General features: G+C 53.9%; 1 protein-coding gene across 1 annotated transcript in view; it reads right to left on the bottom strand.

Annotated features, from left to right (window-relative positions):
- The window catches only part of LOC122389183 (glypican-5-like), a 109,528-nt gene that overhangs the window by 29,270 nt on the left and 59,409 nt on the right, over positions 1-20,849 (bottom strand). Inside the window, exon 3 of the mRNA XM_043380949.1 lies at positions 2,419-3,122. Coding sequence (XP_043236884.1) covers positions 2,419-3,122 — 704 coding nt within the window. The remainder of the gene's footprint in view (positions 1-2,418; positions 3,123-20,849) is intronic.

Genomic DNA, 20,849 nt, shown 5'->3' with positions numbered 1-20,849 from the left:
GCGGCATGCAACGCGCTCGGTTCGACGAAGCGAGCTTTCACCGAGCGGCACCGACAAACAACGTGGCCGGGTGGCAACAATCAGACGGAGGACGCCTCTGTGAGGGACCAGAGGCCCGCGAGAGCATTTCCTCTTGCTTCTTACATGCAGCGACTTCAAGCCGAACCCATAGCAAACGTTTTCAAGATTTGCCAATGCACGAGCAACTTATATTTACAGGCTTCCGAATAATCCAGTACCCAATCGGCAATCGTAGAAATTCTACAATGAAGCACCTAACCGCAGATTCAAAGTGGCCAGTTCCTTCAATGGGTTATACCTAACTACTACACCTTCCCTTGACGCTGGAATTCTACCGAAGCCAGCCTGCCCGGCTCACAAGCTGGAGCTGCCCGGTACCCCGCTGTTTCAGTCGGGTTGTAGGGGAGAAGCGCCTCCCCCGCTGGGCGGACAGGGCCCCAATGGAGTTATTACATACGACGGTCCACCGGCTAGGGTCGGAGGTCGCCACAAACAGGGGTATCACAGCGGGGACCACAGCCAGGCGCGGCGAGGGCGCGGCGGGGAACAGGGCTATGATGAAGCTGCTTTGATGCTGTTGCTAGCTGGTGGGTCTGAGAACATAGTAAGCATCGCGACAGACATCCGGAGTTGAGGCGTAAATATGAAAGAGTACAAAGCTTTGAGACGTGTTTTCAAGTACACCGAAAGACTGCGCCAGGATAGGTATGCACTTTGAGAATAGGACGAGAATTAGCGCATCGAGAATTGATAAGGTAACTACCGTGGTGATCAAACGGGCCTCTTCTTATGATAATCTGGAACGTTATCCTCAAGAAGGCGATCGAATATGTGTCTAAGACTTCAGCCATTAGCTGTAGAGAGTTTTAGAGAGAGCATTAGAGACTTTCATCATCCGCCCCCGCCCAGTCCCGGTATTCCAAACAAGTCGAAGCGTGCCAGCAGTCCCACAAAGACTCGCGGACAAGGCGCGGACCGGTCGACGACGTCCTCGCCCCGCTCACAAACCCAGCAAGCCGTCGACCTTCTGAATCAGGCGAACACAACACACTGTTGGAGCCTGAATGGAAGCGGATTGATGCGGTCGTTTTAGTGGAGAGCGTCCCATTCGCGCTGAGTGCTGTCTGCCCGAAGATCGTCCCACTCGGGATACGTGGATCAGTTTATCAATGAACGGATTTATTGGTGGTTTAGGTAAAAAGGAGGTGATCCGAATCTGCCCAATGCGTCTTCGCTAGAATGTCGTCGCCATTAATTCAACCCCAGGCTTTCTTTTATAATGGCCTGCTGATGTGTGTTGCATCAACAGCGAATGTTGTTCGGTTTACCAAGCATTGGACTACATCGGTCCATTAATCATTTTCACTGTCCTGTGCTGACACATTTGCCTCAGGATCGATGTCTACCCAGGTGTCGGACCCGACACTTCATTGACGCCTGGCGTTCAATGGAAGGATCCCCTCCGCTCTCCGCCCACCTCATGTGCCCGTGGGCGTCCCAGGGAAGCCGCCAGCCCACACCGTATCGATTTGGGATAAGGCCGACCTGGTCAGAGTGCTCTCCAAACACAGCCGAGCCGGTCACGTGACGGTAAGGTCAGGGGCGCGGGTCAGCGGACGGTGAATGGCCGTCGTCTCCGCCGTTTGCGCCCGCTGGCCGCCGGCCACAATAGCGCGATCGGCAGCGACGGGCCGCCGCGCGCCGGTGGCCCATTGTGACCAGCGGCCGTCGGTACCGTCGTGGGCTGAGTCGCCCAACTCAATTGGACCTGCCAACTGCGGCCCGGCGCCGACGGAACAATGGACGTCGAGTGCGCCCCTCAGAGACGATGGTGGCACGAATGGCGCGCGCCGGCCGCGCCGGCAGCTGAGTGGTGCAGACAATGTACCGTACTGGGCAATAGACAGAGTTGGAACGGGAGACAGCCCGCTCTGCCTGCCATATCCACAGGCCGTCTCGTTTCACGATCCATCCCGTATTCATGACGTTTTAGTGAAACGGTTCGGTAGATGTCCGTGGATCGGGATATTCAGATTCACAGATTGAGTGAGAACGAAAAGAAGAGGTGAGCATGGTTAAAAGAAGAATAATTGCCGAATTAATCTTCAGCGAACATAACAATTTTTACTGTTGTTTGCTCACCAATATTTTCGCGTTGCAATCTCTCTCAGGATTTCTTAGCTAGTCAAACGATTGGATGTCGTCAAGCACAATGTGTTTCATTTCGGTAGAAATTCATCCTTTCTGAGTTCAGTTTACCCGTGCTCTTACGCAGCATCATTATTACCAGCACCAATGCAGAGTCCATATGAATTTGTGTGCCTAGCTGACGATTTGCCAATTCAGTACAACATGCACTCGGGGAAAGAGGGCGGTCGTGGCGACCTGCCCACTCACCTCTCTATCGACCTCCTCCCGGTAGGTGAAGACGAGTGACATCGCCTCCGAGATATTGACATAGAGCTTCAGCAGGTAGGTCTCCACGTTGTTGCCGGCCTGCAGGGACGTGGCCAGCTTGCGCAACACCTCCACGTACGTCTGCCACGACTCGTTGAGTGTGGAGAGCGGCGCCATGCAGCCGCGCATCACGTTAAAGCAGAACTCATTGCACGGCCGCACCTGGCTGTGGCCTCGGCAGAGCTGGCAGTAGCTGAGCCTCGTCAGCGCCTGGTAGCACGACTCCGTGCACTGGAAGTGGGTGGTGGTGTTGAGCACCGCCAGACCGCCGTACAGCGACTGCAGGTAGAATTTCGCCAGCCCGAAGGTGCGCAGGAGCTTCTCCTTCATCCGGAACGGCACGTCGCGGAAGGGTCGGATGTCCAGCCGCTTCTCCCGCAGGCAGCTCGCGAAGGTGGCGTTCAGTTGCGCGCCGCGTCCGTACGTCACCACGAACAGTTCGTCGAAGAACTCTGTGACGGCCGTCTCCAGCTCCGGATCGGACAGCTCGCTCTGGAAGTAGCGCATGAACTGGCCGAACAGCGTGGGCAGCGCGTGCTTCGCCACGTTGTCACTGGTCTGGTTTTGACTGTCCTCGTCAGTCTCGTGGCTGTAGCTGTCGATAGTTGACTGGTTGGCGTTATGGATCAGTCGCAAGATGGCATCTGAAAAAAAAAGAGAGAAAAAAAACGTCAAAGTGGGAAAATGTTAAAATCCCTCAGTAAACGGAGATGCACGAGTTTCAATACCTGCACACCGAGGTGACCACAACCGCAGGGAAGGTTGTGCGTGTCGTCTATTCAAAACAACTAGACAACGGCCAAAAGGTCAAACAGCTAAGCCTGGCTAGATTTAGGCCAGACCAAGGTAGTTTTCAAACTCAGAAAGAATCTACCCATTCGCCAGATGTGCTGATTGGACATGGGATCAAAAGAGGGGAGCAAAGGAGGTCTGTTCAGTCACCGAACCCCACTATCTCTGTATTTGCAGTCCTCACCAATGTTTGTTCCTCCCCCTGCAGAGGGAGCCCAGCCTCCCAATTAACAAGCATGGCATCACCACAGACAAATATGCCTAAATATTTGATCGGCCTGTATCTGATCTGTCTAATAGGATCGTGTCTCGGAAGGGGTGACCACGTCAAGTTCGCAGACCAACTCTGTCTCGTAACGAGAGATGCCATGGAATCCCATGGTAGCTACTGGAAACCGTCCAGTCGCCAGAATATTTCCTGTCTGTCCACTGGAACTTTCCAGCCCGCTATCACTTTCCGACCATGTCATGAATCATTTCATTCATATTATCACGACTTAGATTATCAGCGCCTCAACTCCCCAAATGGCCAGAGGTTAGGCTTTTTATAGTCTCTTTAGAATGACATCGCGCTCATATTCCACCTCGCCTGTTTTCATATGTCGGCTCTTCACAAATAACTATGCATATTGCATAGCGACAGCGAAAGGAGCAGTGGCGGCGACCGGTAACAGCAGCTGGCCCGACGACTCCCGTCTCCGTGTGTCGTGGATGTGCGCCTCTCTGGGTGTCTCCGAGTGAAGACACTCCCGTGGGAGTTCCTCGGCCCGCCGAACGGCTCCAGCCATCGACCCACTCCGCACCGGACCCTCCGCACTACCGCAACTCCCCCAATTCACAGACCACCGTTCGCACCGGCCACCAAAATAGCGCAAACAAGGCCAAGTTACCTCCGAAAACCCCGCAGACTCGCTACAGAAAAACGTACCACTTGAGGAAGACATCAGACGCGTGCGAAGGACGCATCTCGGCCGCCGGGGAACGAAAGTGAAAACAAATACGCCGTCGTGTGGAGCAGCTGCCGCCTGAATCGTTCGCCTGAGAGCTCCTCACTCACGGCTCACTGAAGTTCGATCGCTGTCATCAATCTGACATCAATGTAGCCCGGAGGGAGCAGGCCGCTCCAGCGATGGCACGTCGCTGAATGCCTCGGCTGCGGGCGGTGGAGGACGCAGCGGCTGGCCGCGGAGCGCAGTCCACCGGGGCCGGGGTCGTGCATTTTGTTTACAGAATGACGAGGGCCGGCTGGAGAGGCGGAGAGCGGGGCGGGGAAGACACACTCCCGACCACCACACCACCTAATGAGATCACTAATTAAGGTTGGCAGACGTCCTCAGCAGAACCAACGGACGAAGAGCGAACGGATCAGCAATCAACCTCATGGATTTACTTTGAACGTAGTTTCTAGATTAGTCCTTTTTACATCACGAATGCTGTTGCCTAATGTAAATGGATTCAAAGAAATGGGCGAGCCACGGCCAATGTCTGCAAGAGCCCAGATGCGCCCATTCGTTCCACAAGGCGTTCGAGTGAAATGCTTTTGTTTTCCTGGGAATTCAACTTGAAAGTGGCCGCTATTGAATGTCTCGGGTAATCAGGCAAAGTGCACAACCGACGGCAAGGGCGTCGAATCTTTGTTCAAGACAAACATGCACGCCCTACACTTTTTTGGGGCTTGGAAGCTCGGAAGTCATAACCTTTTGAATGAATAGCGCAATAACTGTCAGCGATGTTCTTACAAGATGGCGTTCCTTTCACGCTCCATTCAGTCTACGACTATTCGGCACTTAAACTTAGCACCAGCTTAAACCGGCAAGAGTTCGTTCAAGTCATAAGGTGTGTTCCTGTGAAGTATCTGGTAGGTTCACCACACTGACCGACAAACAGCCCCCGAACCACAGGAGGGGCACTGCCGACGTCTCGCCCGGCCGCTGGAGACCCAAGACCTCCCACCCGGGGGCCCTGAGGCCGCCCACAGCACCGACGAACAGATCCATTATCCGTCCCGCGTGGATCAGCAGCCCTGCATTATGTAAAACAATCAAATATATGGTCAGGCACGTAACCAATCGGCTGCCGCCCGTACCTGGAGGACGGACCGCCCAGAACACAGGGCTCGGCCGCCGGCACCGCCCACAAGAACACAGACATCGGCCGCCGAGGGGCCGCCAGAGGCCCAGTGTCCGGCCATGGGGACCACACCTGGAGAACCATCTGTCCCGACCGGCGAGCGGCCGCCCCGGGACGCACAGTTTATGGCACCCAGGGCGGATGTCGCTAATGAGATTCCAGCACATTACTCGGGCGAGTTTGTTTTGGAACTAATGAGAGCAATTGTGGCGTACAACGCACGAGCTGGTAGTCACGTTTGGTGGTTTCGCGCGGCCTCCGGGGTGGCCTGAGGGTGTCGGTGGTGCTCTGCATTCCACCCGTGACCGTTGACTCCTGGGCCGCCGGTCGGCTGCGCTCGTCTGAGGTTAATCACTCGGTGCAATTACGCCCGGCACAATGACGGGGCGGCTGAGGTGCACGCCGCTGCCAGCGGTGCTCGGCGCATGGCTCCTGGTGCACGCGCCGCGCTGGTGTGCTTAGCCCGCTGGGACATCTGAGACCTCCCATCAGCCCGCTCAGCCCATCGGGCCATCAGGGGCTTCTCATGTCGCTCCACTCAGCCCACTGGGCTATCAGGGACCCACCATCAGTCCGCTCAGCCCAGCTTCGCCCACGTCAGCGCACCTTTCCCCGGCTCCAACACGGGAGAGACCCGCCTCAGCATTGAGGGAGCCATTACTAAAGTAATTTTGGCCAGACCCGTCGCCCCTACCCGTGTCAGCGGTCAGAAAATGAATGGAGCGGACAAGTGGCAATGTGTTTAACTGTCAAATCGACAAGAATTATCAGTTTTTCTTTTTTGTTTTTGCTAGTCTAGCTAATTATGCTAACGAGAATGAGCACCTGATCAGTCATACACAGGAGTGGGAACACTGTGCTAATGTCATTGTGGAGTATTGATCCTCCCATCGTGGTAATGTTATAGTGGGCGTAACTAGAATAGCCGCCAAATTACGTATTCTGCAGCAACAACACGAGACATCATCCACAAAAAGCAGCTCACGTCATCACTCAAAGCAGCTGACATGGTGAAAAGGGACTCTATCGAGCCTTTCGGTGGCCCTAAATCAATACGACTCCGTCCAGGGTTCTCCAAATATAGGTGTACGGTTGACCTGACACCTTCGTGTCACCTGTCACAGTGTCACACTATGTCGTCACATCAGGCCACTGATCGTCACCGGACACCAGGTCAGTCACCGAGCAAGGTCACATGGGTCACCGGACGCTGTCGCCACTGTAGCGGCTCAGGTGACAGGTAAACTGCGCACATAACCCGAGGTGAGGTGAGCAACTGAGCACTGAGCAGTGAGTACCGGTGTGTCGCTAGTAATTCGAGATGTCAACCAGTAAGTTTCCAGTCACTACCTTGGTCATATCATGGCGCTTCTTAGCGTAAAATGGCACCATGCTCCACCATATTCGCTTGCTAAATGCAATTTATTTCGGTATATTTGCTCTCAATGAACAAATATACCGGAAAGTCAAGTCAAGTCGCAAGTGAGGAACTTCTCGGTTTGAAAAAAAAAAACTGCATTAGGGCACGTTCTGTAGCGCCAAATGTCATATGTCTGGTTCCGCCATGCGACAGTATGACCTCTGTCCTGCCCCGACCCGAGTGACCCCGATCGGCTGACCTCTGCACCACGAACTCAGTCACCCGGTGAGACATGAGCCGGCTCTTTGTCAGCGGTGTGGCGGACCGGCTCAGAGTCAGTACCGCGGCAGCCGCCCGACACCCACTGCAGTGAGTCAGGGTCGCCAGAGCCAGCCGCTGAGTCAAACCGCCGCGGCCGGACGTTCCCAGCGGCACATTACGACGCATTCCGACAGTTCGAAGTTGATACGGCCTCCGGAATGTCGCTATATGTCTTACCCACCGCCTCGTCCGCCCACGCAGGTGTCGTTTCTGTCAGGAGCTTCATCTCGCGCCGCTCCAGAATAATGTCTCTCTTGTCACGCGTTATGATCCATCACGATGGAATTGCCACTCCGCCGGCGGTTCGTCATGACGACGCGAGTCATTCATTGGCGGCTGAGCCCAAGTTTTACCGCCCGTGTCAAGAAGACGGCGAGCCGAGAAGTTGCCTCCTCCCTACCCGTTCATCGGCCAGCATACTAATGTTTCGTCGTCCGTCTGCACTCGGTGGTGTCGGTGAGACATTGGTGAGACAGTGGTGAGAGTCCGTGAGACAATGGTGAGACAGAGGTGACGGCAGGTGAGGCAGGGAGAGAGGGTGGGATAAAGACGAAACGACAGGTGTGTCCGCGCGAGCAGAACAGGAGTGCAGAGGCGTGGGTGCTAAAGGAGGCAGTGGGGCTGACCGCATAAGACCGCTAATGGCAGCTGACGATGCAGCAAATACGAGGAAAATCAATGGAAAAATCTATTTATAGAAGGGATACATACTGCAGTATGCTACCTACACCTGTCAAATCGCGAGGTCATAAGAAGCTATATGTGCTGGGGATATTTTACGAGCAAAAACAATGTTTCCATTTGCGTTCTCTTCTTCTCGTAATTGTTTTCCACTTCTATCTGTTTTTTTTTTCTTTCGTCAGCACCTGCACTTAAGCCAAATCTCCCGAACGGTTTTCCTGTTGCCGTTCCTTCGTCTATACCACCGCAGCAGCCGAAGCGGTCGTCCCGCTGGTCTCGGAAAGCCCCGAGCTGCACACGGGCTGCTCGCAGCACAACATGCATCATGCAAATTAAAGCCCGAACAAAAGACGCCGGAGCCGGGACTCTGGCCTCCCACCCTCAACTTCCGGCAACCTATTCACTCCGGCGCGCTCTGTAGAGCTCCAGCCACCGACTGGGTTAAACCAAGTGACGCCTGTGGGTCAACTGAGGTCATTGGGTTTGCGGGGTACGGTGCGCCATTCAAAACCACCCGGCTCTTCCGCATTGAATATGCGAGAGATGAATGTGTTCTGGAGAATGACGTCGTCGCCACCGCCACCGTCACCGCTGTCGGCGCCATCAACAGATGAGTGGCGTGCTGCCAAGCCGTCGTAGGGCCGGGCCACTCGCGAGTTACGAGTTAGGCTTGCGAGTTATGAGAGGATGGCCGCGAGTTGTGAACATGCCACTCAGAATAAGAGTGGGCGGAGGACACCAGCCGGACAAGACAGTGGCTTAGTGAGGCTATAGGGTTGGGCTACACACTGAGGGAATTGAGTTTGGAACTTGAACTTTTTTAACTTGAGTCCTGAGAACAGTCAGCCTGAGGATTTGTCGAACAGACATCAGTTGACGATGCGGACTAAGGCATGAATAAGACCGCACTTAGTACAGAGGACGGTGAGTTTTTTTGTCCATCAATCAATAACCTTATTGTGCTTATTGGAGCAACGCATCGATTTCCAGATATCTGATTGTGTTGACACTGTCTAACAAGGCACAGCCACGAGCGTCATCGCCTCCAACAGCGGCGCACATCGGAGCTGCCCTCAGCCTGGCAGGGCACTGTCTCAGCAGTGACACCGTCTCCACAATGACACCGCTGTTTATCAGATCTGGTGTCTGGGGGCAAGTCGGCTCACTCGTGGCTTGACCGTAAAGCCAGGATTTACGGACTGAATTGTGTTTGAATGAATTTGTAATCAACGTAATGCTCGTAGATCAAGCGCTATATCACTGCACGGATGGTGATAACTTATACAGACACAGAGTCTTGAATTTTGCATCGCTCTTCTAACTATTCCATTTCTTGCTACCGCTGAAGCTTTGTTCAGGATTCGAGTGAGACTAAACTAGTCAAATAAAGTCGAACTGAGTTAAGACCCAATCAGCGTTCCCCTGAAATTGTGTCTAGGTTCGGGTTCGACTAAGCGACAGCTCCGAGCTCGAGTTAGCAACAGCGCTGAGTTATAAAAAGCGACAGCTCATAGTTCAACTCGGCGACAGCTAAGAGTTCGAGTCGGCGACAGCTCATAATTCGAGCCAACCGTTAGCTCAGAGTTCGAGCCGGCACGCGGCGGAAACAGCGTGCAACGTCTGCGCCGGGAGCAACGCTGCTGCGGCGGCGGCGGCGAGGTCGCGGCGGCGGTCTGCTCGTGTTTACATAACGGAGCTGGCTGGATGTGGGGCTGCAGGAGGACGAACCACGTCAGTAACGGACGCCGCGGCATGAACGGCGTCATTATCGAGCCGACGGAACTCCGAGAGACAAGCTGAGCTGGGAGAGCGGGCAGGGAGACTGGCGGCAGGGCGGGGGAGGGCGGCGCAGAGGGGACGGAACTTTGCACTATGAGCCACACGTAATACGCGATTTGTGAATTATATGCTGCGTTGGTGTGGCTCACATTACATGCATATGATAATGTATCGTTTGTATGCGTTTTGGCCTTTTTTTACGTCTTACGAAGTTGTTGTCAATGACGCAAGTTGGTATATGTGGCCGGAATGAACGTGCTGTTAAACGTATTTAAACCCCAGGATTAACAAACAAACAAGCAAAGTCGGTAGCAGCAGATCACGGATTACGCGGATTCCTCCACAGAAGGTGGAAGTTGCAAATCACAGCTACCAAAGCATGGTGGGATTCTTCGCCGAACAATGTCCGCATGCACGACAGTAAATACGACATGTGCATCCCGTGATAATCCATTGTTCGTGCTGAGGGACACCGGGCATCAGGGCAGACTGTGCTGATCCGAGGGTACAAATTCCACGGGTATCACTCACAGAATGCGGCCCTAAGCACGGAAGCTGGTGTGCGGCCTCGTCTGGAATTTGCGATACAGACGACAGTCGCAGGTGTGTTACTAATTGACCACGCTTGATGGGTTATTCATGCAGACAAAAGCAGACTAATTAGTAATCCAATCGCGCCACCGATTGTCATTGTGATAGTCGAGTCCTCATTGTGCAAGCACAAATAGTCCTCTCGAAGTCTAATGCATGTGGCCTTTAACATTTTAAGTAGCGAAACGTTATACATCAAGCGAGCCCTCTAACTTATTCAAAGTGATGTATACCAGAGGTGACACCATGCAGCCACGCACCATGCGACATGTGTGTGACATATGGGTGACGAAGTGACATATGGGCGTAACTGTGAGTGAATCACTCGGCAATAAAAGCGCATCGCTCACGCCAGTGGACCCCTCAAATACTGGTAACGATGCATCAAAATGTGCATTGTGCACGTTTTTTGTGTGTGCTGTTGTCCTGTACATTGCATGCGTGACATCCGCTGCCGCTCTCCCTCCCTAATCTGCTTTGGGAGGGGGGAGGGGGTTCCGCTGAAGGGGTCCACTGAGCGGTTTCCGGCGGGCCCCGGCCCGTTCGCGGCGGTACCGCTTTGAGTTCTCTGGGCGGTGGTCATAAACGAACACATCAGCAGTTGCCGACCGGTCTGGCGGCCCGAGTCGGGCGCCGCTGCAGGGGGCGGCCGACCGACGCCGGCGCGCCGCGCCGCATTGGCCGCCGCTCTGTGCAACTGCGCCGTGAAGGCCGCACCAGCGCCGCACGGCGCACGCCCAGACGACCGCCGGCTTCACCACACACAGTGGGTACTCGGTGCTCGACAGAATCGGCATGTTTGAGCCTGCTGGAGGTGAGAGCGGCTGTGAGTCAGCTCCCGGATGGACTGGTCTGTCCACCTGAGGTCAGAACAGTGAGCTGCGACAAACCCCTCCTAATTAGACCGGTCTGTCCACCAGACTAGCTGTTGTTCATCCCCCAGACTATTCTATCGCAGCAGACTGGTCTGTCCATCAGACTGGTCTGTTCGTCAGCCAGACATTCCACCTGCAGCTGTCGTCCGCCGCTCCAGCTGAGCTCCGGACCCGCCCGAGCTCCCAGCTCAGCCCTGCAGCTCTCAGCTCAGCCGTCTGGCTCAGCACCCGGCTGGTGGGCGGGCCAGTCGCCGACCTCCAGTGACAAAGACCGCCGAGATAAATATGCCAGATAGCCGGCTAAGAAGGGCGCCGCGCCACGACACGGGATTCCCACAATCAGCGCCGCTCTTCAGCGGTGCTGTTGCCACAGTCGCAGCACGAGACAATGGGCACGGGTGGAGACCACCGGGTGCCGAACGGGTGCAGGCCGCGGGTGCAGACCGCGGGTGCATCGTGCATTGGCGGCGAGATGTGGTCGGCCGCCGCGCCGAGACGGCGGATGAGTTACGCCGGCCCCGCTGCCAAGGTGATCAGATATATTCATGCAGTGGCGGCGCCAACTTGGCGGCATAATAACAGTGGCATTCCGTGCCGCGCCGCACAGGGGTCGTTCAGGGCTGCCGCGCGATCTCCGTCCGGTGGCAGATTTAAGTGAGCTGGACAGAGCTGTTTAAGGAGCCGCTAGGATGCAAGGCAATTATGGGAGATAATTGCTCAGCCGTGCTGTCTGGGTGAGGTGTTTTGCGGCTATCTTGTGTTGTCTTTTGCTGTTATCTTGATGGATGAAGTATAGCGACCAAACACCTAATTGTTTATCGTTTTATGTACTTAAGAGTTAAGAACTTGAAAGCAATCGAAAAATATGCTAGCAATTAACAATCTTTTTATATGCTTATGGCTATTGTTAAAAAAAAAAAATTCCCATGAAGAAAATTGAGCCCAAAATACAGTATTTCTATCGGATTCCGAACATGAAGTCGCCATGCACTTTATGATCGGCGAACTGAGGCCTGTTCTTTGATGGTTGCTAACAAATTAATCAACACGCTTTGATATTTCAAACAACGAGCGTCGTGTTCACCTCAACCGGTTTAGTCATTTTTGCACGACGGGGACAGCTTTCTCGTAGTCACATTTCTTTGCATGTCTGAAGAAATGATGTCAAACGTTAAAAGTTTGACCAGCCTCGCGTGTGGAGCACCATATAAAATCAAGAAGCCAGACGCCTGCATGCCATATCAACGCCGGAATCCGGGACTCGGTCAGATTAAAAGAACATGGAAACACGACGCAAATCGGATAAACCATTAGGTCTGAACACGGGTCAGTGTAGCGCATTTAGAGCGACATGTCACAGTAGCCGCGACCATCCAATTTTCTTCCAAAGATGCTGCTTCCAGATATGGCGCACCGGAAAACTCCGTCGTCCGTGATCGTATCATCACGTAGTTTGTTCAAAATGCACCACCGGCCCTTGCAGCTGTCTGCTGCTCACGACACGACGCCAAAGCCTACCATTCACTGCTGACGTTGAACAGTGTCCATTGACAAGCGATTTGGGGGAGGGAGACTGTACGCTGAGCATCAGCCCTCAATGTATGATTCCATGCGATCTAAGAGACAAAGACCGACGAGATGAAAGGGTGGAACACACAGTCAGTTCTCGCCTTCTCTACAGTCCACGTCTCCACAACCAGTCATGACTCCATAAGCCAGGCGCCTATGGCTCGGCGTCAATGGCTCACATCCGCCTGTTTAGTGGGCGGCTGGAGTCCGCTGCCGTCCGCAGGGAGGCTATTGATCAGTGTCGGCGCACAATTCGGCATCCGTCACTCCCTCGGAACATGAACATGACTCAGACAAACGACCCCTGAAGATTGAGTGCCGAGGATACCGCGGCGCAGCATGTAACGTGCGTAGTTATAGCGATAGGTGCACACTTGAGCCTGACAGCGACACGTGTAGTAGGCAATCCAACCACCACGACGCGATGCTAGTGCTACCCTGAAGGACTCCACCCAGGCAGACGGAGGTTTCAGTGGCGAGAATTCGTCTAACCGTGGTCGGCGTCTCATGATTCCGAGAGCTATTTAGGACGACTTAAGAAGCTCTAAAGCTGCTTCAAACTGAGTGACTTTGGGTTCAGTGAGTCCTGCTAACCGCCCATATACATAAGACGAGGCCGCGTAATGCGTCAGAAAATGGCTCAGGGAACAAACGAAACGGTGGCCATTTCCGCAAGAGGCTCTTGCTATGAATAAACTTGGCGCAATTTCATATTTAGCTGTTGCATTATGACGTTAAATATTAACCTAAATGACGTAATGACACCCGTGGCTTCCAGAAATAGAATCAGACATCTAGCAGCCCACTCCAAACCAGAGAATTTCCGGCGCAGCACTGAGAACATGTGCCAAAAACATGCGACATTCTTTATCAACGGCAGCCTGAATGGGCGATGACGCTTTCAGACAAGACTCCCGTGAGCGTTGGACTAATCCAGCACACTGTCGGTCTGACGAACATGACAGGTCGACCCTGAACTTGCATGACCAACTCATCTTGCGCCACAATCATGCAACATTCCGTACAGCCATTCTCGGATAACGCGTGCATGAAATGGTTGTCCGTTTTGTGATCCTCGCCCACATTCGGGGACGACGATTGTGACGCAAGCTTGGCGGCTTGCGGGAACCATAAGCTACACGCTTTTAGGTGATGGCTTGAGGTCCTCATAGCACATTTTTACCAACCACTGCAGCGCGTCATAACGGAGAACTAGAGCCTTCATTACACAAAGTATCGCCATACTTTGTATTTTTTAGACATTTCAATTTCTAACCCCCGAAATTTATCTGACTAGCGTACCAGCTCAGGACTGGCCTTCTGGTTAGTTGGGGATTAGATCAGCTTCCGTAAGAAGCCGGTCGGAAGCAGCAGAATCCGTCTGGGAGACTGCCGCACTTCTCTATTACAGATCCAGCGCAATCAATACGATACTGAGACGCTAACGGAATGCCAGACCAGACGAGGACGACAGCAGTTAACTTTTATAGCTGCCAGAAAGAAGCTGAAACGGCCAGAACCTACATTTGTTCACTTTAGGACACAACGAATATTATATCGCGCACTCTTGATTTCAGGCATCTTCAAGTTCTGCTAAGACTTTTCTTGTGTAAGCACTGAAGTTTCTGACCTGACTTGATGTCTTTTCCTCTTCTCCAGCGTTCAACATCACAGACAAGAAAGACACCGAGGACCAGCTTTCGTCAGAAGTGGTCGTCACGTCTCTCGGTCCGACTAACTGCTTTGAAACGTGACATGACGTCACAAGGCTGTTACGCGTCGCGCTTGTCACTACCGACGCACGGTCTGACACGTGTCACGCGTCACGCGGCGACTCGGTGACACGCGTCGTCACCACGTGCGGTCACCCCTCGACGGTCACCACGTGTGGGTGTTCCTGGAGACTGCCGCGTCACTGAGGGAAGGGTGGACTGAGGGGTGGAGGGTGCTGCAAGGGGGAGGGGACGGGTGACGGGTGATGGGAGGGTTGGTAAAGCCATATTGTGTCAGCAGTAATAAGAGATGACAAGTGGCGATGGAACGGATAGTGACAAATGGGTCCAGAAAAAAAAGAAAAGGCGGCGATTCACAATGATGAATGATGATGTTGTTGTTGGTTAAAGCAGGCTTCGTTGCTTGCCAGTGAGGTATATCGCACCCATCATACGGTAGAGACCTGATTCATGTCTAAATTAAATCAAACCGAAAGTAAAACAACTTTTAAGCATTGTGTGTAGCGAAACACCAAGCTCTTTTATCACTGCCAACTTATTTCATTGATGAATTTTAAAATCACGCCCTTGTCAAAGACAGCCACTCGACAAGTTTTCGTTCCCACGCCCCACGGCGGCGTCCATGCAGCCAGCCGTCAGTCGTCACCCCATGGTCTGCAGCGCATTTCCCGCAGTGTTGCTGCTGCCGCAAGAGGCTACCCAGACAACCTGTCGCCGTTCGTTTCAATTGTCTGTGGCTCTGACAGGGGGGGGGGGGTCTGTCAGCGACAGCGTCGGTCCGACGCCACTGGCACGTCGTCAGTTCGAGCGCTTAGGGGAATAGCTTAGGCTATTTAGGGAACCTGGTGACCAGTTTAGCGTGTTGGCGTTTGATAGTGGTTGTCCAAAACTTTGAAGATAACGATAATCACACCAATTTTAACTCCTTTCGTCGGAAGATATAAAAAACTATTTGAAAGTTGAATTAACAGATCAATCGAGGTCTTTAACTACAACCAGAAACGAACAAATCACTGCACATTGCAGTAAACATCCGAGTTTTTGAAATACTTTTCGGATGTCGCGACCAGACTGGCCGTTAGGGCCTCTGGACGCTATTTATCGGCGCCAAGTGGCCTCAACTGTAAATGGCTCGAGACCGCCACCGGAACGTGTCTGTCTCGGCTCTCTGTTTGCGAGCTAAGTCAACAATCGCGCTCTTGGCACGGTGTTGCCGGTTCAAGTCTCAGGAGGGACGTGCCGACGTGTCTGTCTGTCTGACTGTCTGTCTGCGTGCTTGTCTGTTTGTCTGACTTCCTTTGCAAATATTCTTCAGTTGAAATTCAAAATTATTACCGCTTCGAGTCCATTGCGTCGTGTTAAATCTTCACTTTGACACAAACATCCCGACGTAACAGCAGCACAGATTTACCAAAATGAGTTGACATGATGAGAGAAGTTGACATGGTGCAATGATACGTACTCCGTGCAGTATTGTTCAATCACTTCAACCTCAGGGGCCTTATGTGGCATAATGTCGTAATTCACATGGCAGCACGTGACCGATAGGTTTGGAGCCCAGTACCCCTTCTGTTCCACCATCAGACTTTCATCGAACGTAGTTCGAGCACCGATAAAATTGTGTGTGGAGAAGATGGCAAACACTGACATAAAGTGGTGTACGTACATACATTACTATTTTCATTTACAATGCATTGCATAATGCACACTCTACCAATATATGCACGCTAAAAGCCAGTTCATGCAATCATTATTGATCAACACAACTTGTGGGTGGGCGAAACCATTTATTTAAAACGTCCTAATATTTTCAAAAATTCATTCGCTCGTCCGGAGTATCGCCGGTGTGGCCAGTCCCCGGATCGTCCGACTTCATTTGTTTCCCTTTATTCGGCGTGCGGCGTTCTCCGGTAGGCGGGCGGCCGGAGCCGATGGTTCGGCACCACGCCCCGGCGCGAAATTGTTTGGCGTGTCCTGCGTTCGGAACAAGTGAAGGCGGCGCCGGTCGGGCCCTGTTCGTGACCGGCGTGCCGCGCGGCGCGCCCCTCATTGATTGGTGGGAGTCGGCTAACTTGGCCGAGCGCGAGACGCGAGCGCTGCTACTGAACATACGACTGTTTTTTACCGGCGGACTGAACTAGCCTCGCGCGTGATAGAGAGAGAAGTAATTCGGCTCCGTCCAAAAGTTCGAATGAGAACAAGAAACAGTGGTTTTGTGCCGCACTGTGCGTCCATCGGCGTGGAATAATGATGCGCGCTTGTTCGACCGGGGCCGGATAATGATCCACAGTTCGCCAAGGGATGATAGCGAATTGCCTGCGAACACGGGGATCACGTCCTGCATAGGCAGCGCGCACATTATCCCATGACGCCAATTTGGCCTCGGCGAAAACGGCCGGCGTTCGGAAGGCGGACAGAAGTTTCGGAAAATCGACACACATCACCATAATTCTGAGCTGCGGTCGGTTTTGGGTGCTCGTGTGTCAGAGTTTGGACCATGAGCCGTCCGGAATCCATTTCCGTTTGGTTTCGACTCGCTGCTGCGCCGCCGAGCACTGCTGTTCGCCGGCACAGCATCGGCCTCCTTTATCAGGGGCAGCGACTATTGATAACGCACAGTCCCGGTTTAACTTTGGCTTTGAATGGTGGCGTGATCGGAGAGTTTTCCATTTCGCTGCCACCGCCAGGGTCGTGCTTTATGGAAATACCGGTGCACGGATTGGCCAGCTCAGGCTTTTCTAGCCGTGTCGATGAATCGCCGCCGCCAGAAACCGAGCTGTTTTGTGTGAAATTCGAATGCGATCAAATGAACGCATTCGTCACTGTCGGCCCAGACTCGGCGCCGCTGACCGACCTGGCACGATTGACTGTTGATCGATGACCTAGACAATACAAAATGGTCAGCCTCGCCCAATGAAGAGGTGAAACCAACGGTCATCCCTTTTCAATCCAGGGTACATACAGGCGAGCCACCCTTCCAAGCCCCGTTCCTTCTAGCCTTGCAGAGCACACAGCACACGTCGGTCACGGCTTCTGCAAACCGACACTGTTGTGAAATCGCCGGAATCCAGTCGGCCCCTCCGTCGCATCCCCAGTCTGATCAAGTGTTTAGTTTCGACCGCCGTCGCGTCGTCCCGTTGGGGGAGGCACCGCCAGGCACCGTCGGGGCGGGGGCGGGGGCGGGGGCGGCACGAGTACCACGAGGGGATAATCGCCGCCCTATCGCCGACACGAGCTGCCCGGGTGTGTAGTTCGCTGAAGTGGTCCTCGGGGACCGAACTGATTACCCCCACCAGCGGTGTCCCTTTTGTATGCCGACACGCACCGCGTATCGAATGGATACACGGAGCGCGTGGAACGCCCCCAGCAGCCCCTCGATAAATATGGCATCAGCTGCCAGGTCCCGTGGAGAGCAGCAACACCATCTTTCAGCACCATTCTTCCCGTCATGAGTGGCGCATTCAGGCGGGTTCCAGCGGTAAACACGAAGTGACGGCAGCGCGCTGAACGAGCTCTTCCGTCGACGACCGCTCCTCTCTGGCAGAGGAGGCGGACGGAGTGCACAGAGGAGTCCTTTGATGTGTCCCAAATTCATCCCGTCAGTCAGAGAGCTGGGCAGAGGGAGTGGCAGATGGGGATGGGAGGGACGTATGAGGCAGAGAGCGGTGGCAGAGGAGAAAGAGTACAGAGCACGAGATGAGTGAGGTAGCGGGGAGAGGGAAGGAGGGAGGAGAGGGAGGGAGAAAGTTCAGAGCGGTGACATTTGTACAAGGATGATGCGAGGGGGGACCAACGAGAGCAGCGACGGGACAGAGCAATGGCAAGTGAGAAGTGGCAGATGGAACTGAGTGCAGTGCCAGGGAAATAACAGAAGGGAGAGGAATGCAGTGATGGAGCGGCAGAGGAGTGCAGAGCAGCATCAGTCGGCCCGGCGCGATGACCTCTGATCAATGCAGACGCCGCCTGACGCGGCCGGAGGGCTCAGCAGCCAACTGAACACTGAACAGTGCTAATGAGCTGATAGCGTGCCGCTAAACGGGCCCTGGTCATCGCCGGTAAGCGAGCCCGCCGTCCACCTCAGTGGCTCCGACCCCGCCCCCAGCCCACACAGTCTACCGCCCCCCCCCCCACACACACACAGTCCACCATCCCCCCCCCCCCCCACAGTCCACCGCCCCGTCCCTCCCCGGTGGGGCTGACTGCACTGCGGCAGAGCCGAGAGGAGAGGTGCAGATTTGAGACACTGTCACACAGCGTGAGTTCAGGGAGTACGAGAACAATGTGACAAAGGTAGCGCATTCGGAGAGGTTTGAAAGTTTAGAGGAATAAATGCAGAACAGACTAGCTAGCGAATGAGGCTTCCGAACTAATTGGACGTCTTCATAACTTGGGTAAGAGACAACGCGACATCTTTTACCTACTAGTGGGAAGTAAGCACAAGAGGAAATCTGCCCAGATAACAACAAACAAGCCAGCAATCAAAAGAGGCCGCATCAGGCCAGATGCTTGCGGTGTATCCCACAGGAACTAATAAACATGCCAAAATCCGACGATATTTCGGACTCGGACGCAGCGACGAGTCGCGTTGAATCCCAAATGCCTGATACATCACCTCATCCAGAGCCCACACTCATATTTCATCCATGGAGTCGGGCACTGAGCTAGCTCAATCCCTCTGTAATGACTCTCATTATCTTCAAAGTGAGTGGTCAATCTAACATTTACAAGATCTGAGCTCTGAGGCACCGACCTCTGGCGCCCTTTTGCCGACCTTTGGCGCGCTTTTGCTGACACACTCTGTCATCTCATCACTATTGAAACGTGGTATCAGCTGGCGCGCTATTCCGAGAGTCTGAGTTGCGGTCGGGGTACGAGGTCGGTCTGTATGTCTGCAGATCACCCCCCATGGGACTGGTCGGGTGGGAAGGGAGAGGGGGCTGGCCGCCGCTCCCCGACCAATCGGTGAGTCATCGGTCAATCAGAGGTCAGCCGGAATTCATTTGAACTTCGTCCACCTGTCATCTGCTTAAGAAAACCCCTTCGACAGTTTTGCTGAGATTCGGATGTGATTCAGCTGAAGAGATACAGTTCTACCTCTCAGTGCTAAGCAAGCACAAATCATAACCATTAATTCGAAAAACTTCGTGACTAAGCTAGGTAATCAAAAGCCATGGGTTATTTATCAGAAACGAACGATAGGTCAAAGCAGAACTAGCCAGAGTGGAAGCTGTGACCAGCGGCCATCGTGGAACCGAACGTCACTTCCTATTTTATACGACCGTCTTTGATTTCCAGCTGTCATTTGTTCAGCGTTCTGCCATGCCTTATCGATGAAACATCCCCTACAATAGAAACAACAGGCTTTTAGTTAAAAGGGAACAGAGCTAACTTTACCATCATCTAAAAATAGAAACTATCAAAGAAACAGAGCGCTCCTCCCTCAATTACGACCCCAGAAGTTACGAGTGCCAGGTCCTTCAATTACGGACTCAGAAGTTACCTTAGTTATTTATAGTGCGAGGAAAAGCCCGGACCGCCTAACGTGGCCTTTCAGTGGACCAGTGGGTACTATTCAGGGTGGGATGAGCACCTGTGTTCGCAGGCTTGGGTCGATCGAAGGTCAGTGTTGGCCCATCATCCAACGTCCACCGTCCACCGTCCACCGTCCACCGTCCACCGCCCACACCCACCGTCCACCGTCCACCGTCCACCGTCCTCCGACACCCGTCCACCGTCCTCCGACACCCGTCCACCGTCCCCCGTCCATCGTTCCCCGTCCAGCGTCCAGCGTCCACCGTCCACCGTCCACCGTTCACCGTCCACCGTCCACCGTCCACCGTCCACCGTCCACCGTCCACCGTCCACCGTCCACCGCCCACTGTCCACCGTCCACTGTCCACCGTCCACTGTCCACTGTCCACCGTCCACCGTCCACCGTCCACCGTCCACCGTCCACCATCCACCGTCCACCGTCCACCGTCCACCGTCCACCGTCCCCCGTCCCCCGTCCCCCGTCCACAGTCCACCGTCCACCGCGCCGGGCCGCCGCCGGGGGACCGGCAGGGTTGCATGTCTGTCGTGATAATAAGCCGTGACGCCCGGTGGGCTAATAATGATGACACCATGACTGACGTCTGGTCCGTTTCCGGTGACGCCCCAGGCACACCGATTGACATCAGCCACTTCACCGCTGCAAAACCGCCCAAACATAGTCGTACTCGCATTGAAAATCAGCGCCAGCAATGGCTCATGTGGTGTTCTATTCAGGTCTCTGCGATCCAGTTTAGCGGCTGCAAAATCCATGCTGATGCTACCTTGTGTCCAGTTAGTGAATGTCCACACAGCAGTAATGCATGGATGCAAAGCAAATAGGACATTAGCTGGTCCTTTGAGACACATTACCGTCATATTCGTCACACAGCACACGAATAAAATCGGGCCGGAAACGTGACCTGTGGGGCCGCTGAGGCCATTGGACGGCTGAACGGCCGTTGCTGCACTAAATGTGCGTTGCTCAAACAGAGTCGATCTGATAAGCGT

The sequence above is a fragment of the Amphibalanus amphitrite genome, unplaced genomic scaffold (genome assembly GCF_019059575.1).
Source record: "Amphibalanus amphitrite isolate SeventyFive unplaced genomic scaffold, NRLGWU_Aamphi_draft 000347F_arrow, whole genome shotgun sequence".
NCBI lineage: Eukaryota > Metazoa > Arthropoda > Thecostraca > Balanomorpha > Balanidae > Amphibalanus > Amphibalanus amphitrite.
The sequence above is the reverse complement of the archived record's forward strand: the minus strand, read 5'-3'. Positions and strand labels throughout refer to the sequence as shown.